This window comes from Neofelis nebulosa, chromosome 12, assembly GCF_028018385.1.
Source record: "Neofelis nebulosa isolate mNeoNeb1 chromosome 12, mNeoNeb1.pri, whole genome shotgun sequence".
Taxonomy (NCBI): Eukaryota; Metazoa; Chordata; class Mammalia; order Carnivora; family Felidae; genus Neofelis; species Neofelis nebulosa.
The window spans coordinates 8419438-8447024 of record NC_080793.1 but is presented as its reverse complement, the minus strand read 5'-3'; the positions used below and the strand labels follow the sequence as shown (position 1 = coordinate 8447024).

The following is a 27587-nucleotide window of genomic DNA, read 5'->3' as shown; positions in this document are numbered from 1 at the left end:
CCACCCACATGCTCTGTCTCTCTCTCTCCCTCTCTCTCTCTGTCTCTCTCTGTCTCAAAGTAACACAACTCCAGCAGATAAGGGGGTGGGTCACTGCTCAAATACCACCCTCATTCTTGCAGGGATTTAGTAGATTTTCCTGAATGTTTCTCCTTTGGAACAATTAACAGACACTTTGGGGCAGATGGAGCATTTCCACTGAGCCTTGTGGAACACGGAGCCAGTCTCTGAACAGGGTCATCCTGAGATCCCAGCATGGTCTCAGAGGCCTCAGGAGAGAGGTTCCTTGGCCTGGGAGCCGGGTGACTGTCTTCTTCTCGTTCTGGGGGGACTCTGGGGAAGTCCCCCTCTCTGATTGGCACAGTGAGGCAAGGCAGTGGTTTCTAGGGCTCACCCACTGTAACATTTCCACCCGGAGGAAGGAGAGGTCTCCCCAGAGTCCAAAAAAGTGCCCCAAGAGCCTGGCATCCTGATTTTTGAGATGCCATGATCTGGGACAACCCAGCCTACAGCCTCTGTCGGTGCTTGGCCTCAGAGAGGGAGGCTGGTTGCTAGTGCCCAACCTTGCCAGAAGAGGGCAGGGTGCCTTTAAGATCTGCCTCACTCCCTGAGTTTGTTGCTATGTATGGGACCAACTTCCTTAGCAACCACCTGGCTTCTTAAAGGGGCCCTGGGGCAGTGGTTGCCACCAGCCATGGCTTCCAAAAAGAAGGCAACTAAGGGGACCAAAGAGCCCGAGGTCAAGAAGAAGAAAGGTGGCAAGAAGGATGCCAGCATGGCCAGCAAGCCTGCGGAAACGCCTTTAGGCGAGGAGATGCGAGAATTCTACCACATCCAGATCCGAGACCTGGAGGACAGGCTGGCCCGGTGGGTAGGCAGTCAGGGTGGTCCTGTTGGGTCAGAAGCCCTGCTCAGAGCTGACCGCTGTGCAGGCTCGCTGCAGGGGTCCGAGGCCTGTGTTCTGGCCTCTAGACTCCAGCCTCAGTTTCCTCCTAAGTAACACTGAGAGGCTTCACAATTTGACCTCACCCATCTCAGCTCCGAGTCCTGGGGTCCTAATGCTAAACTGGCAACCCTGCCCCAGGCAAGCACCGCTCGTGCCTGCCTCACTCCTGCACCATGGGATCACGTGCTTTATAAAAGGACAGGCTTCAATCGGTGGGATGAATTGAAAATGGCAGCCCCCTGGCAGGTGGGTAGAATACATGTCCTTCCTCCCACCACCTCTCCCACTCCCATGACGCCTGCGCTACGATTCCCTGCACTGTGTACACCACTGACATACCCACCTGCTGAGCCCAGGTGTTTTTTCACGCTGGGCCTCAGTTTCCCCAAATGTAAAGGAGGGTTGTCTCCCCAGGGCTGCATGACATAGATGGAACTGTGTGTGGGAAGGGTCTGTACCTCTTCTGAGACATGCTCACTTGCTTATTTTTCTTATTGTGAAACTACTTTCTTCCTAGTTACGATGCACTAGCCCAGTCTCAGGGTGACCCTTAAAAGACAAACCCCTTTCTAATAAATAAATAAATAAATAAATAACCCCTTTCGTGACCGTCAGGCAGTTCTTCCCCAGATGATGTTGCAGATACTCACGGCCAACGTTGAGTCCTTCACGTGTCCTTCAACGTTGAGTCCCACAGGTGGGTCCTGTGCTGGCGCTTCACTGTGTCCTTGAAACAGTCCCAGGAGAGAGGTCCTGACCATCCCCATTGTACAGGCGGAGGGACTGAGGCTCAGAGAGGGAAGTCACTCCCAGGAAGAGGAGGTGCCAGGATGGGAGCCCTGGCCCTCCTGACCTCCCTGTGCCAAACTGCTCCCTCCTCCACAAAGCAAGTCATTCGGCTCTGCACTCTCCAATGCCCTGTAAGCAGCAGCCCTTCAGAAGATGTTGGTTGAATAGGGGCACCTGGGTGGCTATCAGTTGAGCGTCCGACTTCAGCTCAGGTCACGATCCCACAGTTCGTGACTTTGAACCCCAATCCGGCTTGCTGCTGGCAGCCCGTCAGTGCAGAGCCCACTTCAGATCCTCTGTCCCCCTCTCTCTGCCCCTCCCCCACTTGTGCTTTCCCAAAAATAAATATTAAAACAAAGATGTTGAATAAATAATGAAGTAAAGCAGCTTTCCAAAACAACTTCTACCAATTATTCCACTGGAAACCAGTAAATCATTTATATAATACTCTCTGAAAATTCACGTTCCCCTCAAGCTGAGACACCAGATGGAATGTATTTGGGAAAAATGCATTTGGAAGACAGTTGTCAAGTGCTTACTGCTTGCCGAGCCCCTTTGTCAGACCCCAAGAATACAGAAGTCCGAGGTCTGCCAAGCGGATAAGACACATATGACCTCAGGTCTTGACTAAACAAAGGCCCACTTAACAGGAGGGCACCAAAAAGAGGGTCACAAATGGGGCTGAGGTTCAAGAAGGCTCCACTGAGGAGGCCCACCAGGGTTCACAGGGCAGACGAGGGTAAGGAAGACAGCAGGTGCAAAGGTTTCGGATCGCAAAGCATGGACGCGTTAGGGAGGGTGCAGAGCTGGCAGACTGCAACAGTAAACATTGTGGTTAAGAACCCTGACTTTGGGATCAGACTGATTCGGGTTCAAATTCCGATTTCACCACTTACTGACTAGGAGTTTCTTCAACCCTCTGAGCCTACATTTCCTCATCTGCAAAATGGGCATAATTATCACAGTACCCACTTCCTCACAGATTCAATGAATACACACCAGGTACCTACTATGTAGCATGCACTGTCCTAGGTGTTGGGGACACAGCTGTGAGTGTAACAAAGGCTCTGGCCTGGTGGAGCTTCCATTCTGGTGATGTAATGGATGTAGAGCATTGAGCACAGGCATTGGCTACGGTCCTAAGTGCAGATCAGGGGGCACAGTGGGAGATGAGGCTGGATTCCCACGTGAGGAACCTCGAATGCCCCACTATGGGAAGACCCAGGGGAGCAGGCCCAGCTGCGCGGAGGCCTGGCTTGCTCACTCTCTAGACCTCTGCCCTGCACCCCCCTCAGGTACCAGCGGAAGTGGGATGAACAAGCCGTGCAGGAGAAGCTGTTCCGCCAGGAGTTTGAGCAGCTGGCCAACAACAAGAAGGAGATCGTGGCCTTCCTCAAGCGCACACTCAACCAGAAGGTAGATGAGATCACTGAACTCAACGAGCAGCTGCAAAGCCTGCAGCTGGCCAAGGAGGTAGAAAAGGACGCCTTTGAGGCACAGCTAGCCCAGGTGCGCCATGAGTTCCAGGAGACCAAGGACCAGCTCACCACGGAGAACATCATCCTTGGTGAGGAGGGGACTGGCAGGCGAGTCTGGGGCACACACCACGGGGGCAGGGAACCCAACGCTCTTGCTCTTCGGGCTCTAATCCCAGCTCTACCATTAACTCTGTGGCCTTAGGCAAGCACTTCTCCTAGACCTTCAGGTTTCTCAGCTGGGAAATGGGGATAATACGTCTACCTTGAGTAACAGCAGCTATGTGCTGCTTCCCACACATTACCTTCCATAATTGTCCCAGCCATCGTCCGAGGCAGGAAATACTATCACCACCACCCCCCTCCCCCCCACCCCTCCCCCCTATCCCCCCCCCCCCCCCCCCCCCCGTCTGTAGGTGAGGAAGCACTTCAAGGAGTTGAAGTGTCTTGCCCAAGGTCACCCAGCTGGCGTTTTTTTTTTTTTTTTTTGGTTTTTGGCTTTTGGGTTTTTTTGAGGCTTAAGGACAGCAGTAGTGCCTGGCCCAGAGAAGTTGTTCAAGTTCAATGGCTGTTGTCACTGTCACTTTCCAGAAAATAGAGGTCAAGGGAGGCGTTTCCAAAGAGGCGAAACATGAATGAGGCTTCGTAAGATTAGTGGTGGGGAAGAGGCGGCGTTTCAGATGAAGACAATGAATAAGGGCAGGACGGAGCATAGCATCTCGTAGGGACAGGGGTCTGGCCTTACTGGATTGAGAAGCACAGGGAGGGCAGGAGGACTTGGAGGAAGTGGGGAGGGAGGGGCATCGCGCAAGGCCATCGCTGCCCTCCCAAGGCGGCCCCTCACCGGGCCCGTGCCCTGCGGTGGGGCAGGGGGGAAGCTGGCGGCTTTGGAAGAGTTCCGGCTGCAGAAAGAGGAGCTCACAGAGAAGTTCACGACACTGGAAGACCAGCTACGGAAGCAGGAGAGTGACTACAAGGACTACGTGTACAACCTCGAGAAGAAGTCTGTGCTGGACAAGGACAGGTGGGCAGGTTGGGTGCTGAGGCCACGCCAAGCTCAGGCCTCTGAGCCTCAGCTTCGAACTGGGGGGACTGCACTAGCTCAGGGACTCCCCATCCTACTGCTCCTCAGAATCCTGGCTGGTGATGTTAGGAGGGGTGGAAAAAATAGATAAGCTCCCAGCTCTAGCCCTCACATGGGACTGGAGAATCCTTGGACTTCCTCTTGCCACTTTTCATGACTTAAGTTACATTTGTTTAATAGGTAATAATACATTGATATGGATCAAAATGCCAAAGGGTCTACAGGGGCTCTACCTGGAGCCCTGCCCCTTTTGGGAGATAGAGCATAGAGGCGGCCCTAAGCGCTCTGGGGAACCCCACACGGGAGGGCAATGCCTGTGCCCACTCCACCTGATACCCCCTCGTTCCCACCCATGACTAGACTGAGGAAGGAGATCATCCAGCGCGTGAACCTGGTGGCCACTGAGTACCGAAAGGTGGCCACTAGCCAGATGTGGGACACAACAAAGCGGGCCATCGTGGAGAACAACACGGTCACCCTGCAGCTGTCCAAGATATCCCGGCAAGGCGCACAGCTGCTCCAGGAGAACGAACAGCTAAAGGGCACCCAAGACGAGCTGTGCAAACAGCTGGATCTATTGGAGAACGCCCAGAAGGTCATGGCCAGGCATAGCAGAGGCCACCGTAAGGTGTGCCTGCCAGGACCTTGTCACAGGGCATTTGGTGCATAAAGCAGGCGGGAACCCTAGGGGTGCTGCTTCAGGGCAAACACAGCCTGGCAGGGTTGGGTCCCGGGCTGGAGCCAACTCATGAGGGAGGCAGCAGCAACGGGACAGGGTCCTTTGTGGGGTGTCCTGGGTGCTGGGCGCACCTCTGGTTTTTATTTATTTGGTCGAAAGCCCCCATAACTTGTTGAAGCGGGACCTGCCCCGGGCCACTGGGGGCTCTGCCCAGAGATGGTGCTGGGCCCCCAGTGCCTTGGCTGGCCTCTCTGTACAAGGGGGTGAGCTCTGGGGGAGTCTGGAGCTGGGGGAGGGGGGCAGGCTGAGGGCCCACAGAGGGGCCAGGGTATGGCCACCTGCCCCCGCACCCGCAGATCATCCTCATGCTGACCGAGAAGTGCCGCGAGCAGCAGCGGGGCACAGTGGAGGCCGAGCAGCTGCGCCTCCAGCTGAGCCAACTGGAGCAGGGCCTCGGGCAGCTGCAGCAGGACACACAGACGCTGAGGTGCGCTGCGGAGCGAGGGGGGCGGGGCTTGAGGCCATCCCCTTTGGGCCACCTGACTGGGCCCGCCGGTGACTTCCCCTTTCCCAAGGGGCATGGAGGCCTGGGGCTGGATGAGGGTTCCTGGGGGCTAGAGAGAAACCGCCGAGTGCAGGGAGTGCAGGGAGTGCAGGGAGGGGGCTGACTCGTCCTGGTCCTGGGCCCAGGAGTCAGAGAGACCAGCTGAACCTGCAGCTGGAGAGGCAGCAGGCTGAGGCACAACAGCTACAGCGGGAGCTGACTGAAGAGCAGAAGCTTCGGGCAAATCTGGAGACAGCCCTGGCCCAGGCCACCTTCATCCTACAGGACGTTCTACAGGTGACAGAAAGTGGGTGAAAGGGGCGGGGGGAGTGAGCCAACGTCAGACACTGGCAATAACCAGGACACCCGGAGAAGGCTGGGCCAGGGTCAGAGCCCCCCCAACACCCACCCCGCTGCCTTTCCCCCCGAGAGACTCCTGGCAAGTCCTTTCCTGATTTCTGTACTTCAGAGATCCCTTGAAGGTCTCCAACTTGCTGGAGTCCCTCTCTGAGGCCCTGGAAGGCCTTGTGCCTCAGGCTTCTCATTTGGAGAATGGGTATCCCACCACAGCCAGGGTAAACTTGGAGAAAAGGGGCTCTGGGGTGTTTCCCAGAGGTGGGTGTCGGGGTCGCTATGAGCCTGATCTCCGCGGGCCCATCCCCACCCTCGACCGGCAGATGCAACCTGATGAGGAGGACAGCGACTCTGATGTCGTGTTCCAGCTGCAGCTCAAGGAGATGCTGCACCAAGTGCTGGCCGTGCTCAGCTCAGCCGTGGTCCTCAGCCCCCGGCTGGCTGTGCATCTCAATCAGGAGAGCCAGGCCCACAGCCCACCCAAGGGCAGGTGAGTGAGTGACCCTGTATGCCCTCAGAAGCAGCTGTGGCATTTGTTTGTCCAAGGGCTGTTCTCAGCTGACCCTGGGCCAGAACCCTGGCTTCCCAAAGCCTCTCTGAACCTCAGCGTCCTCAACTAGGAAACGCAGGTGGTGATGCCAGTCCTCTCTCCACAGCCAGCCTGGCACCCAGCCACCCCAGATGGGGTCTCTGCGTCAGCCGCCATCCAGCATCACACCCTACCAGCCAGGGGACCTGGGCCTGGTGCCTCGACGGGCCCACATCCCACCTAACCCCGAGGACCTCAGGCTGCTCTCGCACACCACCCGTGTGGGAACCTTCCGGGTACACAGCAGCCCTGAGGTAAGCGTGCCAGGGCCCCAGGCACGGCAAGATGGCAGCCAGCCCTGGGTACAGATCATACAGCTCTGCCACACTGCAGCCGCATGCAGCCCTCTAAGCCTCCATCTCCCCATCTGTAAAATGGGCCAAAGAAAAGGGTGGCAAGGCCTCACCGTGGGCTAAGGCACGCCCATGCATCACCTGGGAAGGGGGCTTGCTAGACCCTGTCGGCCCCTCCTCCGCTGGCAGGGGAAGCGTGGGAATCCCCTGAGGAGGCCTCGGCTTCCACACCGCATCTTTAATTTTACAGATTCACACCTCTGGTTCTCCGAGAAGGTTCAAAAAGTTTAGTCTTCCTGAAGTTTCTCTACTTTCCAAGTAAAACACAGAGAGAAGACCAGTCCCCATCCCAGAAGTGGACCATTGTGGCCATAGTCCCCTCTCTTTAATCTATAGGTGGCCTGGGGCAGCCCAGAGAAGAGGTCTATAAAAAGTGGATACCACAGGTTGGCACGGCACCTCTGTGAACCTGGCTGATGTGTGGGCATGGTGGTTAGGGAGGCAGGAATTCACTGAGGTCAGGGCCTAACGAGGGCCGCTGGCTTCGTTCCCGGATGTGGTCCAGGAGCATGTCGGTGGCTCGCTCCAGCAACAGAGGCAGCAGTTCCTGCTCAGCGGCGGAGAAAGAGCCCAGCACATGGGCCTGCACTGTATCAGGGTGGGCGGGGCGCCCGATGCCTATCCGCAGCCTCGGCATTGCCTGTGGGGGAGCCAGAGGGGGACCCAGGGAGTTTTGATGCCCGGTGCGGGAGGCCCCCATGTTGGCCCACCAGACCCAGGGCAGGGCAAAGGGGCAGACTCACATGGGAGTTGAGACAGCTAATGCAGGAACGGACTCCGTTGTGGCCCCTTCAAGGGATACGGGAGGGACAATTAGTGCTTCCCTGGGTCAGCACCCTTCACCCCTCCCAGCCCAGGCTGGGGTCAGAGCACCCCTCTTCCCTGCCGAGACTGGGATCGGCACTCCTACCCCCACTCCAACTGGGAGGCTGTCCTCCCTAGCCCACCTTGACCTGCTCAGGGCCTCACCTGGCGCTTCCCCCCAGCTTCAGAGCCACTTTCCCCAGGGGCTTGTCCAGCTCATCATGCACCAGGTAGACCTCCTCAGCAGTCAGCCCAAACAGCTCCGCTTGGCACAGGGAAATGGTGGCCCTGGTTACTGCCCATCTGCCCAGAGGGCGTTGTCCCGACTCACGGCTCTCGTGAGGAGGGGCCGCAATTGATTGACCCCATTTCACATATAAAGAAACTGAGATTCCCTTAAGTACCCGAGGCCAGAGGCAGCAATTGCAGCTCAACAGGCACCTGGAGGTGAAGAGATCTACCGCCGCCCCAGAACCCCTTCTCTGGCCCCTACGCCCTCCCGGCCGGCCCATCTCTGGTGCCCTTGACTCACCGGCCCGGGCCACGCTGCGCCCGCTGGCGTTCATGAGCCGCCGGGGCCGAAGCAGGACCAGCTGGGCATCCTCGAGCGAGGCCACGGCGAGGTCGGCCGCGCAGCGCCGGTCGCGCGCCCAGGTGTCCGCCACACCCAGACGCCGCGCCAGGTGCCCCAGCACCGCCAAGCCCACGCTGTGCCGCGTGCCGGGCAGTCCAGGGTTCCCCAGACCGGCCACCTGCGGGCGGCACCGGGGAAACTGAGGTGCGACATCTCTCGCCGCCCTCTGGCTTACAGCGCCCCCTGGGACCCAAACCGGAGAAAGGGAAACGGAAGGCAGGGTAGAGTGAGGAAGGGGGGCCAGAAACCCCGGAGACGCCAGAAGGCTGAGTGCCCCGGGAGCTGAGTGGGCAGAGCGCCTGGAGCAGGAGCAGAGTTCCTGGAAGCTTACAGCCCGTCAGAATACTGGCTCCATTTTCTAGATAAGATAACCGAGACAAGGAATTTGGGGGGTGGTGTCTGGAGACAATGGCAGAACAGGAGCTAGCTAGGGCCCAGGAGCCCCTACGCCGCCGCGCCCCCGCCCCCGACGCCACTCACCAGCCACCGCTTCCCCGCGGGCCGGGGTTCCAAAGTGAGCACGCTCATGGCGCGACTCAACCACAGCGTAGCTCGCCGGCAGCCGTCTGGCCGCATGTCGCCCCCTTTCACGGTGTAGGCCCCGCGCCCTGACGTCAGTCAGGCCTCGACCAATCGCAGTGGCCATCCGTCCCCGGCGTCCAATCCCCGGGCGGGCCACGGGCCGCCGTGCTCCTAAGGAGCGGAAGTAGCGGGGCGGCGGCTGAGCCCGAGCCTCCACTCATTCCGCGGCGCCGCGTCACAGTGTTCCTGTGGGGTTTCTTGTGGACTTGCGGAACCCTTGCATGACCTCCGGATTGGGAGGAGGGAGGCTTGTTCTGGGCCCCTGCTGTGGCCCTGCCTGGCTGCGGAAACCTGACAAGTCCTCCCCCTGACGTACCTCAGCCTCCTCCGCCCATAAGTTTGCTAACCTCTTCCGGACTCTAACAACCCAGGGACCCCGGAGGCGTGGCCAGAGGGGCGGAGCCTGTGGGCGTCCTGGAGATGGTGCCTAGCAACGTCAGGGGTGGGCCTCGGGAGGTCCTCCCGGAAGGGAATTCAAAACAAACTCCAGAGAGGTGCGTGAGAGGGTCGGGAGGGAAGAGACCAAGGCTGAGTTCTCAGGAAGGGTTTTAAGCACAGGAGAGGAGAGGCAGGATCAGTTGTGCAAGCCGCTGCATAGAGAACTGAGGGCTTGGGACCTGTGTCCGGTGGGGAGTTCGGAGAGGCGGTCGGAGCTGGTGACCGGACAGAGATGGCATCGACCCAGACGAGAGGATGAGAGAAGAGAAGGGATCTAAGAGATCTTAAGGAAGTGAGGCAGACAGGACCGGAGGTGGACTCCCCGAGGTGGGAAAGCCTGGGGCAGGAAGTGCTCAATTTGGCCTGCTGGGCATGAGAGTCCCACAGGATAACCAGAGGGGCTGCAGGACCTCCTGGGCCTGCAGCTTGGGGCGGGGCCTCAGCTGGACACATTAGAGTGTTGGGTGTCAGGAGATGGATCTGGAACTGAGGGGAACCAGGAGGAGAGCAGAGGGCAGTGTGTGTACGAGAACCCTGGCCCTTGACTTTGACCATAGGAGAGGGAGAGAAGCAGGACTGGAGAGAAATTGGAACATCCCTAAGGGGAAGGGGGCTAGGAGCACCACCAGGACCCAAATTGTTCTGGAGGCCTCCTACCAGCCTCATTTCCAGCCCTCGTCCATCCTGTAAAACACCTGAGGAGAGTGTGTCAGTGGAGCAGAGGTCATGTCTGAGGCCTCCCCCCGACTTGCTGTCCCTTGGTTCCAGGATGCTCTGGAACTTGACCCAGCTCCCTCACAGCACATCTCAAAGCCATGGGTGAATCCAGTCCCAAAGGGACCCTACGGCGCATCTTTGGGACCAGCCAGGTGTTCCAGAACATCGATGATGTAAAGCCAAAGGCCACGGGATTAACAGTGCCCCTCAAAGTCAGGGAGTAGTGAGTGACTACCTTGTCCCAGGGTCCCAGGTTCCTACTCTGCACGGCCGGTGACATGCCCTACAGCTTTGGGTTGGTTACTCTCCCTCTCTGGGCTTCAGTGAACTCAACTGTGTAACAGGGCTCTCCCACATCAGCAGATGAAGAAGGTCGCCTGGATGAGCTCCAAGAATGCCAGCCTCCTCTCCCTGGGTGTCTGTCTACCTGCCCAACCCTGTCTCTCCACCCAAGCCTCCCTCCTCCCAACCCACCTGCAGCTGCAGCTGTATGCCCTGGGCTGGCCAAAGTCAGGGCCAGCCCCTCTGCTTCCTGCCACCCCCCCCCCCCCCCACAGCTATCACCAAGGCCAGCAGTGCTTGGAGAGAGAGGACTGGGAGATGGCCGTGCTGTACTTTTCCCACGCCCTCCACCTGAACTCCCAGCTGGTGAGCGGTGGGCACGGGCAGTTGCTGACACGCACTTTGCCCTCACCGTTGAACCTGCCAGGCCCCTTCTCTCGGTCCCTTCTGGTAACTGAGCATCAGGCCTCAGCGGCCGGTGGGGAGGGGACACAGCCTGGGTCCTCTCTCCCTCAGGTAGACTTCTATGCTTTACGCGCCGAGGCCTACATCCAGCTCTGTGACTTCTCCTCGGCCGCCCTGAACCTGCGAAGGGCCTACTCCTTCCAGCCGGAGAACGCCAAATACCTGGAGCGGCTTACCTTCGTCCTTTACCTGCAGGTGCCTGGGGCTGCCGCAGGCCCACCCAGGGCGCCCGCCTCACACCCAAGCCTGTTGGCTCTCCCTTCAGCCGTGGGGGTTTTCGTTGCTCCAGGGACCAGCTCCACCTCTCTAGGGACCTTCTTGTCCCATCTGTACCTGCTTCCCCTCTCATGGCCTCTCCCACCTCCAGAGCTGGATAAAGTGTTTCACAACATCGCCCAATGAGAGCTTTCTGCGACGATTACAGTGGTCTGATTACAATGATGACGTGGGACTGATGAGCCTTTGAGATACAGTGTGACCGGGGAACTAATTTTTTGGTTTTACTTAATTCATTAATTTAAATTTGTACAGCCACACGAGCTGGTGGCTACTGTACTGGGCCACACAAACCTAGCGTCTAGAGAGGCCCAGGCACTAAAAAGGTAAGAGCATTCCCCATTCACAGTTCAAGACAAAAGTATTAAGTCACAAAATACCAACAAAGTCCAAGACTTGCTGTTTCTGTCTGTTCCTGTTTCTGTATTGCTGTCCCTCTCTTTTGTAATGTTTATTTATTTTTGAGAGAGAGAGAGAGAGAGCATGAACAAGGAAGGGGCAGAGAGAGCGGGGGAGACAGAGAATCCCAGGCAGGCTCTGCATGGTCAGGGCAGAGCCTGATGCAGGCCTTGAACTCACAAACCATGAGATCATGACCAGAGCCAAAGTCGGACCCTTAACCAACTGACGCTGAGCCACCCAGGTGCCCCTGTATTGTGTTTTTGTCAACTGTATAATTCTCTTGCTGTGTCTCCCTAGCTCTGTATCTCTTTCCATCTCTGTCACTGTCTGTCCATCTCTGTGTCTCTGTCCCCTGAACTTTCTCCTAGATCTGAAGGGCCGTGTCCCTGTCTCTTGTCTCTCTTCCCTCCTGCCCCAGTGGTGCCCCCTGCAACTGATAGGTGCTGCTGGGTTTCAAGCAGGAGTGACTCCCCTCTGTGTCCCCAGGGCCAGTGCCTGCTCGAACAGTGTGCCTTCCTGGATGCCCTGAAAATCTTCTCGCAAGCCTCTGCACTCCAGCCCGAGAAAGCCAGCTTCCGTTACCGATGGTGAGTGCCCGGCATGCGTCCTTGTTCCCCTGGCAGCCCCTTCCTGCCCCTCTCGCCCGGCGGACAGAGTGCCTCTGCCCCCTACCCTCAGCATGGCCTGTCTCCTGGCCCTCAAACGGCACCAGGACTGCCTCTCGCTCGTCACCAAGGAGGTGCAGCTTGGCACGACCAATGCCGACATCTACATCCTCCGGGCCAGGCTCTACAACTTCTTCCAGAAGGTAGAGCAGGGAGGGCAGGGCGAGGGTGGCCCTCCCCCTGCCCGGGTGCCCCCAGCATACCCTGCGATTACAGGAGGCCGCTAAGCTGTCCATGTGGTGGCGACACTGTCCTCTCCGGGCAGAGTCCCCAGCCGTCACTGACCACTCAGCATAGTTGTCCTGTTGTCACTCAGCTCTGGCTCTGTGCCAGGCCTGTGTCGGCCCTCAGAAACCCCAGGGTGAGAAACCTATGCCATCCCTGCCCTTATGGAACTCACAGCCCAGGGGAGACGTCCTTAAGCAGATAATTACACAAAGAATGATTTCATGAGTGTGGGGGCACCCAAGGATCCATTAGATAAGGCAGCCCTTCCTCCTCCCTTCCTTTGTCTCCTTATTTTTTTTTTAAATGCTTATTTATTTATTTTGAGAGGGAGAGAGAGCATGAGCAGGGGAAGGGCAGAATCCCAAGCAGGCTCCGCATAGGTGCAGAGCCTGACATAGGGCTCGAACTCACATAATGTGAGATCGTGACCTGAGCTAAAACCAAGAGTCGGATGCTTAACCAACTGAGCCACCCAGGCACCCCCTTTCTCTCCTTATTTGCCTCAGTGAACATTTTAGGAGCCCTGCACTGGGCATGGGGCCAGACAGTATAGGGAACAGCTTGGGGGCAAGGGAGACTTGGGGTCACAAGAGAGGAGGGGACTGCAGGTATGAGAGGGCATCAGGCAGGGTCTTGTGAACTGAAGAGGACCCTGACTTTTTCCTGGGGAAGCAGGAGCCTCAAAGGGGAGCTCCCTGGGGCAGTGGGCTTTCAAAAGATCCTTTTGGCTGCCAGGTGGAGTTTGGGCTGGAGGGGCAGGTCGGGAGGCCGGGAGCCTGGGTGCCGTCCAGCTGGAGAGGAAGGTAGAAGGGAGGGTGGCCATGGGGGTGGCAGGAAAGGGGCAAGTCCCGCAGTCCTTTGGAAGTCAGGAACAGAGACGGACGTGAGAGGGCTTGAGGGAAAGGGAAGGATCCAGAACAATGCCTGGTGTTCCTGCTTGGCCTGGTGCGTGGGAGTGAGAGAACTCGGGGGGACGAAGGAAGGTCTGGGTGGGTTCACCTCAGTCACCAGGTGGTGCATCCTGGGGGTAGCCGGAAACCTGAGCCTCTCCGTGCTGGGGCCTGGGCTTCTGGGCCCCACAGTGACTCAGTGAGAGAGTCTCCTCCCGAGGCAGGAGACTCATGATTATTGTAATTATCAGTAATTGCTGACTGTGGGAGTTCAGCCCCTCCTGCCACCTCCACCTCTGTCATATGTACACACCTTCAAAGCACTTGACCCATACTTGTCTTTAAGACTCGAGGTAACCCCCTTTAGATACAACCCATTGTCCTCTTTTCACAGATGAGGAGCCGGGTCCAGAGGGCCTGTCCAAGGTCACACAGCCAGCTCTCATTGGCGCTGCCTTTGAACCCAAGCCCACCTGCTCCAAAGCCCTGTCCCTTGCCTCTGCCATCTTCCTCCTCCTGACTTCCACTCGCACCTGGTGTCCACACTGTTTGCTGTGCTCACCCTCCAACCAATTACCCTACAGGCCACATAATGCTTGCTAAAACTGTTTGTTGACTCACTGACAGATTTGCTTACCCAGTGGAAGGTATTTGCCTGGGGATGTTTTCTGTTTGTGCCCAGGTCTGTATCTGTTCCTTGCCAGAGCGGTCTTGGGCTTAAAGGTCAGGGGAGTTGGGGAAGGCATGTGCGTGGGAGGATCGGGAGGAAATGACAGTCACGGTCAGGAGGACACAGCCTCCACCCACCTCGAGTGAGCTTTGAAGAAGTTCTCCAAGGAGGAGGCATCTGCAGCCCCATTCTACAGCAGAAACCACTCAGGCTGACCTGGCTCACCTGAGGTCACATCTGGAGAGGGACCAGCAGGGATGGGGCCTGGGATGGGATTTTCCCATAATGCTCCCTGCTTCCGTCATGAGGCCAAAAACAAAAGGCGGAATAGCAATGCGGGGGCACTGAGGATGGGGGACACGGTGCCTGCCTGCCCAGAGAAAGGCCCCTATAGGCCTGGAGGTGTGCTTTCACCACGGGACAGGTCGGAGCTCAGCTGAGCCTGTGGCCCTGATGCCATCGTTGGCCCCCTGCAGCCCAGCCTCTGCTATCGAGACCTGCACAGAGCATTGCTGTTGGACCCCAAGCACCCACAGGCCAAGGTGCTGCTCAAGATGATGGTGGACCAAGCCCAGCAGGCTCGCCAAGATGCCGGGATCCTAGCCGTGCAGGGCAAGCTTCATTACGCTCTGCAGCGCATCAACTGTGCCATCGAGAACAACCCTCTGGATCCAGGCCTCTTTCTTTTCCGGTACTGTGTGGGGAGGTGCCCATCTTGGATCGTGCTGTGTGGACTCAGGAGAGGCCTTGATCCTCCCCGGGCCTCAGTTTCCCCATGTAGCCTCTAATAATCTTTCCCTACAACCCATTAGGGTCAAAGCTGGGGAGAAGGTTGTAGCTGCTCTCGCCCTTAGAGGAGGGGCAGGCAGCCGCCTCAGTTAACCTGGGAATTCTGACCCCCCCAGGCCTGCTGAGCATCCATGCTGGCGGCTCAGCCCAGCTCAGTGGACAGGCTTGGGTTTGAATCTTCCCCCCGCCCGGGACTCAGTACACGATTTGGGGCCGTTTAAGTTCCTTGAACCTAGGTTTGTGCGTATAAACAGTGGGGTAAAACATCCGCCCCACGTACAAAAAGGCCTTTTGCATAGAGGTTGGCGTGCACCTGCTTCCCAAAAATAAAGGTGGAAGCTATTTTTGAGTAAAACGAAACTACCAGTGACCAGCAGGTTATCCAAGTGGTAACCCAGAGCCCGCCCCACATCTAAGCTAGTGGCCGAGGAGGGGGGCCCTCACGCCACCTACCCCCGGTCAAGATGGTCCAGAGTGGCCAACAGTCTGGCTGGCCACCCCGGTTGGTGGGGGTGCCTTGGCCCTCATGCCCCTCCCCCGCAGGGGCATCATGTACCGCCGCCTCTGGGAGTTTGACGCGGCTGTGGAGGACATCCTGAAGGCACTGGACATGATGAGCGAGCGCCAGGAGGACATCGCGCAGCAGGCGCAGCGGCAGCTGCTGCTGGCCTACAACGACTTCGCGGTGCACTGCTACATGCAGGGTGCCTACCAGGAGGGGGTGCTGCTGCTCAACAAAGCCCTCAGGGACGAGCAGCAGGAGAAAGGCCTGTACATCAACCGGGGGGGTGAGCGCGGGCTGCCCCTGCCCCTCGAAGTCCGGGCTGGGCACTTGAGGCCCCCGAAGGAGGGAGGAGGGAGAGAGCCTCAGTGCCCTGGGGACACCCTTTGGGAAGTGCTGCCTTAGACAAGGGCTACAGCCTCTTCATACTGCTGAGAATCAGGCTACTGGTAAAAGGTGCCCCGAGGCAAGGCAAACCACGGCAGGCACCCTCCACCACCGGCAGGTGCCCTCCACCGCCCACGGGAGTTCGTAGCCACCAGTCTCAGGATCCCCTGGGGGTGGGGAAGCGGGGCTGGGGCTCCTGGGCACTGGGCTTGAGGACCCACTCAGCCCCCTGTCCCCGGGTTCCTGGGCCCCAGATTGTTTCTTTCAGCTGGGCAACCTGACCTTTGCGGAGGCGGACTACCAGCAGGCGCTGGCACTGAGCCCACAGGACGAGGGTGCCAACATCCGCATGGGCCTGCTGCAGGAGAAGATGGGCTTCTGCGAGCATAGGAGCAGGTGCGTGACTTGTGGGCGGGGCCCCGTGGCGCTGGGGGGCGGGGCATGGCTCGAGGCCGCCTGCTGGGACCCTGGGTCGAGATCCTCTGCTCTCCCAGGCAAGTTTTTGTGAAAAATTAGTCACTTTTTTCAGAATATTGTTATGGTAATTGCACTTTTTATAAAATATCTCCAGTGTTCCGTGTGGGGCTTAAACTCAGGAACTGTGAGATTACCATCTGATCACCATCAGAGCCCTAACGGACTGAGCCACCCAGGCGCCCCTCCTATGTATATATTAACAATTAGTACCATTTTACAAAATGAAATAACGTTAAACTGTCTTTTGATTTCCGATCTTATTATATATGCGACTATATCATTCTTCTTTATTATTTGCATGGTATTCCATTCTATGGAAGTACCACAATTCATTTCTTTAGACACCTTTCTACTGATGAATATTTGGGCTGTTTTCTGGGATTTTTTTGTTTGTTTTTGGTTTTTTTTATACATAACGTAATGAGCACCCAAGATATACATTTTCATGCATTATACGAGGAATGCCACAGTTAGATTGCTGGAAGCCAAATTGTTGTGTTAAAGGGTGTGAACATTTAACATTTTAAAACAGTATCTTGGGACACCTGGGTGGGTCAAGTCAGTTGAGTGTCCAACTCTTGATTTCAGCTCAGGGCTTGATCTCAACGGTTTGTGAGATTGAGCCCCACCTCCTTGGCTTCATGCTGATAGTGCAGAGGCTACTTGGGATTCTCTCTCTCTCCCTCTCTGTGCCCCTCCCCACTAGCGCTGCCTCTCCCTTTCAAAAGAAATAAACTTAAAAAAAAAACAAAGAAAGAAAACCATAATATCCAGTTGTTCTCCACAAATAGTAAGCCGCTGTAAACTTCCCCCAGGAAAGGAGTCTTCGTCTTCCCAAGTCTCCTTAGTGCCAGGTGTTAAGACTGGTTTCTTTTCTTTTCTTTTCTTTTTTTTTTTTTAAGACTATTTTCAACTCTGCTAATGCAGTAGGCAAAGAAACACTCTCGAGTTCGTTTATGTTGCAAGTTTAAATGGCTAGTGCACTGCTTCACCTTTTGTGCGTGTTCATCATTATGGCTGGTCCCAACCAGATTTTTTTTTTTTTCAACGTTTTTAATTTATTTTTGGGACAGAGAGAGACAAAGCATGAACGGGGGAGGGGCAGAGAGAGAGGGAGACACAGAATCAGAAACAGGCTCCAGGCTCCGAGCCATCAGCCCAGAGCCTGACGCGGGGCTCGAACTCACGGACCGCGAGATCGTGACCTGGCTGAAGTCGGACGCTTAACCGACTGCGCCACCCAGGCGCCCCCAGATTTTTTTTTTTAATGATAAATTGCTCTTTAAAACTTTTTGTTGTTGTTACAGAGTTCTTTGTAGGCTGGGAAAATTATCGTCTGCCTCTGTGGGAAAATATATTTCTCCTATTTATTAGCGTTCCTTTGTGGTGGTTTTGCTACTCGGTAACTTGGGATTAAATCGTAGTCAAATTAATTTTCTCCTTTTTAGCTCTTGGGTTTGTGACATTCTCAGAAAGGTCTTCCTTACTCATAGATATTAAAAACATTCACTTAGAGGGGTGCCAGGGTGGCTCAGTCAGTTAAGTGTCTGATTTGATTTTGGCTCAGGTCTTTTTTTTTTTTTTTTAAATGTTATTTATCTTTGAGTGAGAGAGAGAGACAGAGAGAGACAGAGAGAGACAGAGACGGAGCATGAGCAGGGGAGGGGCAAAGAGAGAGGGAGACACAGAATCTGAAGCAGGCTCCAGGCTCTGAGCTGTCAGCACAGAACCCAACGTGGGGCTTGAACTCGTGACCCGCGAGATCATGACCTGAGCTGAAGTCGGATGCCCAACCAGCTGAGCCACCCAGGCACCCCTGGCCTCAGATCTTGATCTTACGGTTCTCGAGATGGAGCCCCACGTTGGGATCTGTGCTGACAGGCTGATAGCACGCAGTCTGCTTGGGATTCTCTCTCTCTCTCTCTCTCTCTCTCTGCCCCTCCCCTCCCCCCACTCTCTCCCCCTCCCTCTCTCTCAAAATACATAAGCTTTATTTAAAAAAAAAACATTCACTTACATTGGGGTCTTATACTAGCATTTAAGTGTTGGGGCCATTAAGAGTGTTAGTGTTAGAAGAGCAGAGGGGCATGGTGGAGTTGGGGGAGCAGAGACCAGCCTGATTTTCCCCAGACTCCCCAATGGGGCCCAGCAATTGCTATTTCCCTCCAGAGGGCCCAGCTCACAGCAGCCTGTGACCCCCTGTGTCCTGCAGGCAGTTCCATAAGGCAGAGAGCCACTTCTCAGTGGCCATCCAGCACAACCCCCGGAAGGCCCAGTACTACCTGCACCGTGCCAGGAGCCGGCAGCTCCTGCAGAACATTCTGGGGGCCCGCCTGGATGTTGCCACCGTCCTGCTCCTCAACCCCAAACAACCTAAGGTGGGTTCCTGCTGGGCCAGGAGGGCGGGCTCCAGAATCAATACCCACTGTTGCTTAAAGAGGCCCCCTGTTCCCAGCAGTCTGGTTTCCTAGAAAATCTAACAGCGGCCAATGCCAAGCACTTACAGTGTGCCAGATACTGTTCTAGCCACTTCAACTCGCATTGCCGTTTCCCCTCTTCAGCACCCCATGAGACAGGTAACATTATTATCACCCCCAATTTGCAGGTGAAGAGGGTAGGGTTGGTTCAGAGAGGTCAGTTCCCTTGCCCCAGGGCACACACTTAGAGGCCAACCCCCCACAGGCTGGCTCCAGCACCTGCGGTTGGCTGGCCAGGTCGGGGTCAGTGTGCTCTCTTCCGGTAGGCCTCCTCACAGGCTCCTCCCAGTTCTGGAGCAAGAAGGTCTGGCCCTCTAAAAACCGCAATTTGTAAACGCTTCCCACGTCAGCTCTGAGAAGGGCTCTGCAAGGGCAGGGCAGCGCCACACCCTTCGCCCCCTGCCCTGGCCCACACCCGGCTCTTTCCTGGCAGCTGCTCCCACTGATGACCAACCTCTTCCCGGGCATGTCGGTGGAGGAGGTGCTCGGCAGCCAGGCGGCCCACCTGGCCAGGTTGCAGCTGGATCGGGTGTCGGAGAGCAGCCCGCAGGCTGGCATCCCTCAAGGCATCGTGGGGCAAGTTCCTCAAGTGGGGACCTAGGGCCAGGAGCGGGAAATGGCCGGGGGTCAAGACTCCTCCTACCCCACTGCCTCCTCAGGCCATTCTCCAGCCCCCGGGGCTGGTGGGCTGAGTCTGGCGGGGGGCTTACCCAGGGCTCTGGGGCCATGGCTTGGCAGGCAGCTCAGGGAGCGGGAGCGAGAGCGCCACAAGGCACGGGCCCTGCAGCTCAGGTGGAAGCAGGAACAGCCTTCGGCCGAGACCTCTGAAGAGCTCAAGGCCACCACCCCCCAGACCCTGGAGGGAAAGCCAGAAGGTCCAAAGGAAGAAGCTGAGGCCCCCAAGAAGGAGGAAAAACAGGTGAGTGTGCCACATGCTGGGGCCTAGGGCCCTGGAGGTCTGGGGGAGCGTACCCCAAGCCAGGGCTGAGGGATGCAGATTGGCTGGAGGCTGGCATCCGGGTCTGGCTCTGCCGCCACTCAGCTGTGTGACTCGGGCTGGGGACATTCTGCTCTGAGACGGGGATGGAACCAGTAAGGGGTACACCCCTGAGGAAGGGCACACGAGGATGTGGGCCCCTCACAAGGAGGCCTTGCCACACTTGGCCACACTCACCTTCATAACTTCTGTGTGTGCTGGCTGTGCCAGGATTTTCTTAATTCTGCAACCCAGTTCAAAAAACTTTTTTATTGAATGTAATGTAAATATAGAAAAGTACACAAATCCTAAGGGAGCGAGCTGATGAATTTTCACAAACTGAATACACCCACGACACCATTATCTTTTGAAAGACCACATTCCCAGGCCCCCTGCCAGGTCCCTCCCCTAGCCCAGTGTACCCCCAAGGCTGTCCTGACTGCTGACATCACAAATGAACGTGTCTGTTCACGCCCGTGGACAGATACAGTGTGCCCGCTTGTCTGACTCCTTTCACTAAGCTTGTTGGTGAGATGCATCTAAGCTGACCGCTCATTCTCATCGCTGTAGAGAATTCCATCCTGTGGAAGCCCCACGATTTGTCCGCTCCACTGCTGATGCGAGTACACTTGTGTTCAGAGGAAACGTTACGAATGAGTAAACGGACCACGAGCATCCCTTTGCCATAAACGGCAACAGCCGGCGCTAGTTTTTTAGCTCACGCTGCAACACGCAAATGCAGAACTTTGATTCGTGTGCCCTCCGAAGTCATCGTGAGCTCCCTCCCTCGGGGCGAGGTAGAGCTAGCGCCCGCCCGTCCTCACTTCCATTCCCCTCAGCCTGCAGGCGTGAGTGGGTCGGAGGGGTCCAGCAGCCACACGCCTGGCTGTGGCGTCCTGCAGGCCCGGATTCAAGCCCCGCCTCTCTGCTTTCTTAGCTGCGTGTCCCGGGCAGGCTGCTGCGGCACCCGTAGCCTGGGTTTCTGGACCATGAGAGGGTAGTTCCCTCCCAGATATGTGGGAGGATGAAATGGGAGAGGCATGTAAAGTGTAAAAACATTCCTCCATTCTTCACTAGCTGTTCCCCAGGGCACAGCACTTCACCGTTTACAGAAGCCTGTCCCACACTTGAACTCATTTGCCTTTTGAAACTGAGGCCCAAGCAGCTGCCCAATCACTCCCTTTCTCAGAGTGCCATGCCACTCTGTTCTGCCCACTCCCCTTCCTGGCCAGTCTTAGCCTGTCCGTGTCCCCCACCCAGCCCCAACTGGGGACCCTTGAGGAGCTCTAAGCTGCTGGTCTTCCTTCCAGAGCTGTGCCACTGGCCCACGGCCTCCCACAGCCGGTGACTGCCTTGCCTGTCTCTGCCCTAGGAGGAGAAGCCGAAGGCCGCAGCCAGCAAGGTGAGGTCCCTGTCCAACAGCTACCTCAGCCAGACCTCTTCAGGCTGCATCTTCGGCTGTAAGTCCCCAGCGCTCCTGCCGGCCCTGAGTACACCAAAGCGGCAGAGTGGGCCAAGGTCAGGGGCCAGAGACTCTCTGGCCCGTAGATGCTTCTAGGCTCTGCTTCTTACAGCTGTGTGACTCTAAAGCAGGAGTAAGGATCCTCGCTTTGCAAGGGGTGTGGTGAACCCTCAGTGAGGGCTGCACGAGGGGGGTCCTCACCATCTCCCGCTTATCCTACAGCCCTGGCCCACCTGCAGGGCTTGGGTTGCCGAGGAGGGCTGGGCTGGTGTCGTCTGGCAGACCTTCCCCTTGGCCACGCAAGGCCTGTGGGGCATAGGCAAGGGTGAGACGGACACCTCCTTTTCCTGGAGCTGTCTGCGAAGGGCAGCCTGACAGGTACCCTTGGCACATCCTTCCCAGTCAGGACCCTGTCCACCTCAGAGACAGAGATGTCCACTACCTGCCAGGAATACAAGAGCACCTCGGGCACTGCTGTGACATCCTCAATCTCCTCACTGCTGAAGACTCAATCCTCAGACCTGTTGGAGAACGGGGAAGACCTAAAATTGAGCCACAGCCCCAGAGAAAACGAGGCCGCCCGGGGCCAGAGCCGGAGGCCCAGCCAGACCGCGGCCGCCCAAGGCCAGAGCCAGAGGCCCAGCAAGATGAAGGCCGCCCAGGGCCAGGGCCAGAGGCCCAGCAAGACGGAGGCTGCCCAGGGCCAGAGCTGTAGTTCCGGCGAGACAGAGGCCACCCGATGCGCACGACGAAAGCCTAACAAAACCAAGGCCGCTAGGGGCCCAAGGCAGAGGTTCAGAAAGACCAAGGTTGCCCATGGCCATAGCTGGGGACCCAGTAAGGCTGCCACCCAGGGCCAGTGCTGGGGACTGATCCAAAGTCCCAGCAAGACCAAGGATTTCTATGATCCAAGTTGGAGCCCCAGCAGCACTGAGGCCACTCAGGGCCAATGCCAGAAGCCCAGCAAGACTGATGCTGCCCAGAGTTTGAGCCAGAGCACGAGCCCAGGTTCCAGCAAGACTGAAGTAACCAGGACCTGAGCCTAAGTCTCAGAAAACCCCAGCCAGAAAAATCAAGGCTGGCCAGGACTCCAGCCCTAGCAGTTACATTGTTCTCTGAAGGGACCATTCAGCCCCTCACTTCTTGCTGGGTATGGAAGAGATTCTAACCCCCTCCCCCCATACACACACGCTCACCGGCACTCAGCAAAATAGCCTCCTTCCAGAGCAATTAGATACCTCAGCCAACATTCCTCTGGTCCCATGACTAAGTTTATTGTATTTGTTCTCTTATAAAATTAAAAACTTTAAAAACTAGGCCCAGGTGGCAGCTTGTGTCCATCTGTTCATGGAGACTGAGAAGTCTCAGCTTGGCTTTATGATACTGGGACATAGGGTATGGAATGGAGGATTGAGAATATGGTGCCAGACCAAGGGGCCAAGAGTAAGACTGAAGAGGGAGGGAGCAGCCATGAGCCACAGTCCCTGAGTTACAATTCACATTTTAAGAAGGCTCAAGCTGGAGGGCAAGGTCAAGTCTCACTGAAGTTCTGGGGTCACCAGTGGTTTCCCTAGGGAAGGAAGCAAAGGCCAAGATGCCCTGAGAGCAGTTAAGAGGCCAGGGCAGGTGGCCCATGGCCTGGCCAACATGCCTCCTCATCTTCACTTTGGACTCTGGGTCTCACTCTCCAGGAGGCTCAGGAAAAGAGTCCCTACTGAAGAGGCCCCAGGGCTCTCCTGCACAGCCTGGCCAGGAGGGCAAGGGTGCCATCTAGAGAGTCAGAGGAAGAAGGCAATCCTGGAAGCCACAGTCTTGCAGCCATTGGAGGAAAACAGCTGCTCGTCCTCAGGGAAGAAGGTGGTGCTGTCCAGCACAGCCTGGACGACCTCATCCCTTGGCTCCAGGCCCAGCTGGGCCAGCTCGTTGAGCACGCAGTGCCGCACGTGGTGCCGCTGCAGTGGGAGGAAAGGCACCAGGACGTCTAGGAGATGCTCTTCCATGATGCCTGAGCGCCAGAAGCCATCTGCAGGAAGGGACAATGGGGGAAGGGTCTACGTTGGGCTCAGGGACAGCCCCGGAGCGCCAAAGCGTGGGCTGAGAAGTACTAGGTCGGTGGGCAAAGCATCAGACCCAGCCCTGGGTGAAGCCCCAACCTGCTGAAGTTACCCCAGGGGGCGCCTCCTGAGCTGAACTCACGGTGCGGGTTGTCCAGCACAGCCTGGGAGATGACCAGCTCCAGTTCCTGTAGGCGGATCTCCTCACGGTCCCGGCGGCCGCGCCACGCCTCCAGTGCCACCTGGTTGATCTGCTCACCACCAGTGTTGCTGAAACCATGGGGGACGCAGGCCACGGCTCAGGAGGGGCAGGATGGCCCCTGCTTCCCACGTGCCACCTAACACAACCTGAGCCTGGGGACCCAGCTCAGTACCAGCAGGAGCCAAAAAACGCACTGAAAACACAGCACAGGCACCACTTCCCCTCTCCGGCACCTGTGTCTACAACCGTGACCCCTGGAAATTCACCTATATGTGCCACGCACTTTAGAGTTTACAAAACACTTTTGGGTCCCTTAACTGACTTTCCCTCCCCCGGCCTCTAGGAGGACAGTGAGGCATTGATATTGGCCCTGCTGTGCAGAAAAGGAGATGGGAGTTCAGAGAGGTGAAGTGATTTGCCCAAGGAAACATAGCTGGGACTCTTAGGGGTGGGACTAGAATTCCAGTCCTGTTTTTCCCAGGTCTGTGTCCTCCTGGCCACAAAAGAGGGAAGCCCCTTAACCTAGCAGGCTTCCACAAACAAACAGTGAAGATCCCAAAGACTGAGCCTGGAATGGGCTTTGAAAATGTCAAAATGTGAATAACAGTGTCACAGTGAGAGTGTAAGGGGCTTTGGAAAAGCCCAACTGGGCCTGCGGGTGGGAGGAGGAAAGGTATTCTGTCATGGGACCGCAGGCCAAGACTGGATAGCTGAGACCTTGGACAGGTGTCCCCATCCTGCTGCAGAGCTGGACCCACCTGATGAAGATGAACATGGCTTTGCGATAGTTGGTCCCGAACACAACCCAAGAGGAGCCCAGGAAAGGTCGCAGGACCTCCATCAGGCCTGGGGCCAGCTTGTCCATCTCGTCAAAGAGGAAGAGGGAGCGGCTGCAGGCAGTGAGGTTCCCCTGGACCCAGCTCTTAAGATCCTTCTGCAGGGGAGAGGCAGGAATCTGAGGGAGATGCTCCGCTAACCCCAGACTTCTTCCCAAGGCCAAAATGAATCCCCTTCCCAGGAGGGTAGGGTCTCCCAGAAAAAACTAATCCTTTCATGGGGCTGCGGGCAAAACTGTGGCCCTGAGAAGCGACTTATTCAAGCTCACAGAGCAAGTCAGCAGGCTCACAGAGACTCAAACCCAGGCCTTACATCAGCCCGATCAGGCCTCATTCTCCGATACTTCCTACTTTCCATAAAAGGGGAAGGTTCCTTTATGCCCCCTGAACCTTCCCAGTAATATTGACAGCTGAAACAGATCAGCCTGCAAAGTACCTTGCAATCAACAACAATAATAGTAGTAAGAGCGACTATTTACTGAATGCTTCCTCTGAGCCTCAAATTGGGACTATGCTTTGCAGAAAGAAGATAACGCAGGCTGTCTGGCAAAGGTAAGTGCTCAATAAATAATACCTGCAACTATATGATCCCATGTCCCTGGCAACAACCTTGGCAGGAAGGTACCATTACTGCCCCTCCCCCCCCTCCCCCGCCAGGATTTAAAGCAAGAACTCCCTGCCAGGTAGAATGGCACCATCTCAAGCTCTGGTCATGATGGGTCCTGAGGGCTGGGGCTCCAACTGGCTGTGTGGCTTGGAGCAAGTGACTCTCCCTCTCTGGACTGAGGATTCATTCACTCCCTAGGGTCTGGCACCCCAACATGCAGGTGAATGGTGGCCCAGGATGCCACCAGCCTACCTTGTAGCGCTCCACGTGGCTGGGGTGGGGGAAGTGGATGACGGGGGAAAAGTGGTGTACATGAGGGCTGCGGAGACCACCCCGGAAAAGGTAGCGCGCCAGCAGGGAGCTGACATAGGACTTGCCAGTGCCTGTCCAGCCATGCAGGGAGAGGACCAGTGGCTTGGTGGGGGCTGGGTCCTGCACGAAGGCCTTCAGTGCCTTCACCACCAGCGTCTTGGCCAAGTGCTGGCCGGCAAGGTGCTGGGCCAGGTCACACTCCAGACCTAGGGCCACAAGAAGGGCAGAATCAGAGCTGAGGACACACACAAGCTTGTCACGGAAGGGGGTGGGGAGGAGTCCTATCTGGAAACCCGGTTGAGGGTTCCCTGCGTTCCGGGACATTTTTACGTTCCCTTTCTGTAGAAAGGGAGTGGGGCCCTTGGGGTCTCCGGCTACAGCAGCCACCCTGAGACCTGACTCAGCTCAGCTCCAAGTGGGTGTGAGCTGTCAGCAGGGTTGGCCCAAGGCTCCTGACCACGCCCGAGGCAGGCTTCTCCCCTGTGGAAGCCCAATCTTCCCCCCCAAGGCCCTGCTGTCAAATGCCTCTCTCCATCCTGGCAGGGCTCTCCCTGGACCCCAAAAAGTCTTCCTCAAACCTACGCCCCAAGTCCGGAGCTCCAGGCTCTCAGTCCCGCAACGCCGGGCCCACTTCCGGCCCCAGCCATCCGGAAGTCCGAGTGTCCCGGCCCTCGGTTCTACCCTCCAGGTCTGGCCCTGGCGCAACCCTTGGGTGCAAAGGCTCCCCGGTCCGCCGGCCCCCCCGCTCCTGCGGCTCCTCACCTTGGAAGTCAGGCTGGAAGTCACATTCGCAGAAGGTGCCGAAGTGGCAATGCAGCGAAGTCAGGTCCCAGGCGGCGGCCGCGGCCGAGACCAACCCCAGCAACCCGAGGAGCGAGCCCCAGGGCCGGCAGCCGCGTGTCGCAGCCGCCATACGGGTGAGGCCGGAGCCGGGTCTGGGCCAACCGCCCCTCCCTAGAACCACAATTCCCGGCGTGCATCATTCCGTGGCAGCCACTGTCCGTAGACTACAACTCCCGGCTCCCCTCTGATTAAGGCCCGCGCCGCCGTCCGGCAGCAGAACCGCAAGGTAGCCTCTAGGGGGAGCCCGCGAACCGTCCAATCCAGGACGGCGGGCCACGTTTCCATGGCCACGGTAACTAGGAGACCATAATCGTCCCGAAAGAATAATAAAGGTTTATGCCACAAAGGGTGATGTAACAATTGTAGCAAAAACTTGTGCGGCACCTTAAAACTTGCAAAGAGCCCTTTCCGTGCTCTTTTTTTCTTTTACACGATAAAAGAGCGCTCAGTAATATAGCTTTTGGTGAGCACCTACTACGTGCCATTAGTGTTAGGTGCCTTATAGATCATAACAGTGCCTGTCAGGAAGAGAAATAGTGATATTTTGGGGCGCCTGGGTGGCTCAGTGGGTTAAGCGTTGGAATCTTGATTTTGGCTCAGGTCATGATCTCACTAACAGTGCGGACCCTACTTAGGATTCTCCTCTCTCTGTCCCTCCATCTCTCTCTCTCTCTCTCTCTCTCTCTCTCTCTCTCTCTCTCTCTCTCTCTCTCTCACTCTATTTCTCTCTCTCTCTTTCTCTCTCAAAATAAATAAACTTAAAATAAGAGATGGTGATATTTCAATGAGATACAGGCAAAGTGTTTTGCCTCAGTAATCTATAAATGATTATTGACAATCTATTATGTATGAAACATGGCAATCCCCTACCTAGCAGCTACTGTGCCCTAAGTGCTTGAACATCAATCCTGAGGAACTGATCTTGTTATTGTCCGCATTTCATTGAGGAGGAAATTGGGATCCAAGGGATCAAGCCTCTTGTCCAAGGCCACCCGAGTCAAGCTGCTGCCAAAGATCTAATGCACTATGTTAGCCTCTCTTGCTCAAACGATTTAGAAGGCAAAGGACCCCAGAAGTTTTGTATTCAGTGAACAGGCTCCACAGGTGTCCAGCCTGGCCAGGAATCGTTTTGATCCATATTGCCTACCTCCCCTATCCATGGAATCAAAACAACTGCTTTCAGGGCCCTTTTTAGAGATTCCCTGCCCCAGCTACCCTACTCGTGTGCACATGCACACACACACACATGTACACACACAAAGCCTTCTGGGGCCACTTCAAAGAAGTCCAGGTCAGGACACCCAGGTTCCAGCCTTCCTCATTCTGCTGCAGTGACCCAGGGGGAGTACCTTCTACCTCCAGTTCTCAATTTTCCAGACGGAATTGGAATCCGAAATTTCAAAAAGCCCGGGTGCCTAGGTGGCTCAGTCATTGAGCATTTGACTTCAGCTCCGGCTAAGGGCATGATCTCAGAGTTTCTGAGTTCGAGTACCATATCAGGCGAGCACGAGCGGGTGAGCCCCGCCTCTCTCTCTCTCTCTCTCTGTCTCTCTTTCTGTCTCTCTCCCTCTCCCTCTCTCTCAGTCCGTTGTGGGATTCTCTCTCTCTGATCCTTGCTCACTTGCACTTTCTCTCTAAAAAAGAAAAAAAAGCACCCTTCCACCCCAAACATCTGAAATGCTTGGTAGTGCTTTTGTGGGAAACTTAGCTGGGCTTCCCCTTAGTAGGGGCTGCCCAGGATTTCTCCCACTGGTTGGAATTAGCCGTGTATCTCCACCACTGGTCTGTGAGCTCCTC

At 56.6% G+C, this 27587-nt stretch overlaps 4 protein-coding genes across 6 annotated transcripts; 2 read left to right on the top strand and 2 right to left on the bottom strand.

Moving 5' to 3' along the window:
• The first annotated feature begins 513 nt into the window (after positions 1–513).
• Positions 514–7211, top strand: CFAP157 (cilia and flagella associated protein 157). Its single transcript, XM_058694039.1, has 9 exons — positions 514–867; positions 3031–3302; positions 4081–4234; positions 4655–4922; positions 5330–5460; positions 5664–5814; positions 6195–6361; positions 6528–6714; positions 7004–7211. Exons 1-9 carry the CDS (start codon positions 626–628, stop codon positions 7073–7075), a joined length of 1644 nt encoding a protein of 547 aa, XP_058550022.1. The 5' UTR covers positions 514–625; the 3' UTR covers positions 7076–7211.
• PTRH1 (peptidyl-tRNA hydrolase 1 homolog) lies at positions 7027–9159 on the bottom strand. Of its 2 annotated transcripts, none has more exons than XM_058694043.1 (5): positions 8732–9159; positions 8150–8390; positions 7783–7882; positions 7557–7602; positions 7027–7453 (listed from the first exon to the last, which is right to left on the bottom strand). In XM_058694043.1, the coding sequence occupies exons 1-5, from the start codon at positions 8825–8827 to the stop codon at positions 7247–7249; spliced, it is 690 nt and encodes a 229-aa protein (XP_058550026.1). In that variant the 5' UTR covers positions 8828–9159; the 3' UTR covers positions 7027–7246. The 2 variants fall into 2 exon arrangements, with proteins under 2 accessions (XP_058550026.1, XP_058550027.1); XM_058694044.1 differs by having other exon boundaries at positions 8150–8369; positions 8732–9156.
• A 937-nt stretch (positions 9160–10096) lies between these two features.
• TTC16 (tetratricopeptide repeat domain 16) lies at positions 10097–22254 on the top strand. The gene is given in 13 exon segments (XM_058694033.1): positions 10097–10528; positions 10531–10636; positions 10791–10930; positions 11900–12000; positions 12092–12221; positions 14343–14557; positions 15199–15443; positions 15799–15940; positions 18234–18399; positions 18932–19078; positions 19241–19417; positions 20847–20934; positions 21339–22254. Coding segments are annotated over 13 exon segments (2472 nt in total). The 5' UTR covers positions 10097–10351; the 3' UTR covers positions 21977–22254.
• TOR2A (torsin family 2 member A) lies at positions 22190–26059 on the bottom strand. Of its 2 annotated transcripts, XM_058694041.1 has the most exons (5): positions 25710–26046; positions 24888–25153; positions 23951–24126; positions 23133–23260; positions 22190–22959 (listed from the first exon to the last, which is right to left on the bottom strand). In XM_058694041.1, the coding sequence occupies exons 1-5, from the start codon at positions 25858–25860 to the stop codon at positions 22715–22717; spliced, it is 966 nt and encodes a 321-aa protein (XP_058550024.1). In that variant the 5' UTR covers positions 25861–26046; the 3' UTR covers positions 22190–22714. The 2 variants fall into 2 exon arrangements, with proteins under 2 accessions (XP_058550024.1, XP_058550025.1); XM_058694042.1 differs by lacking the exon at positions 23133–23260 and having other exon boundaries at positions 22824–22959; positions 25710–26059.
• Between the last annotated feature and the right edge of the window lie 1528 nt (positions 26060–27587).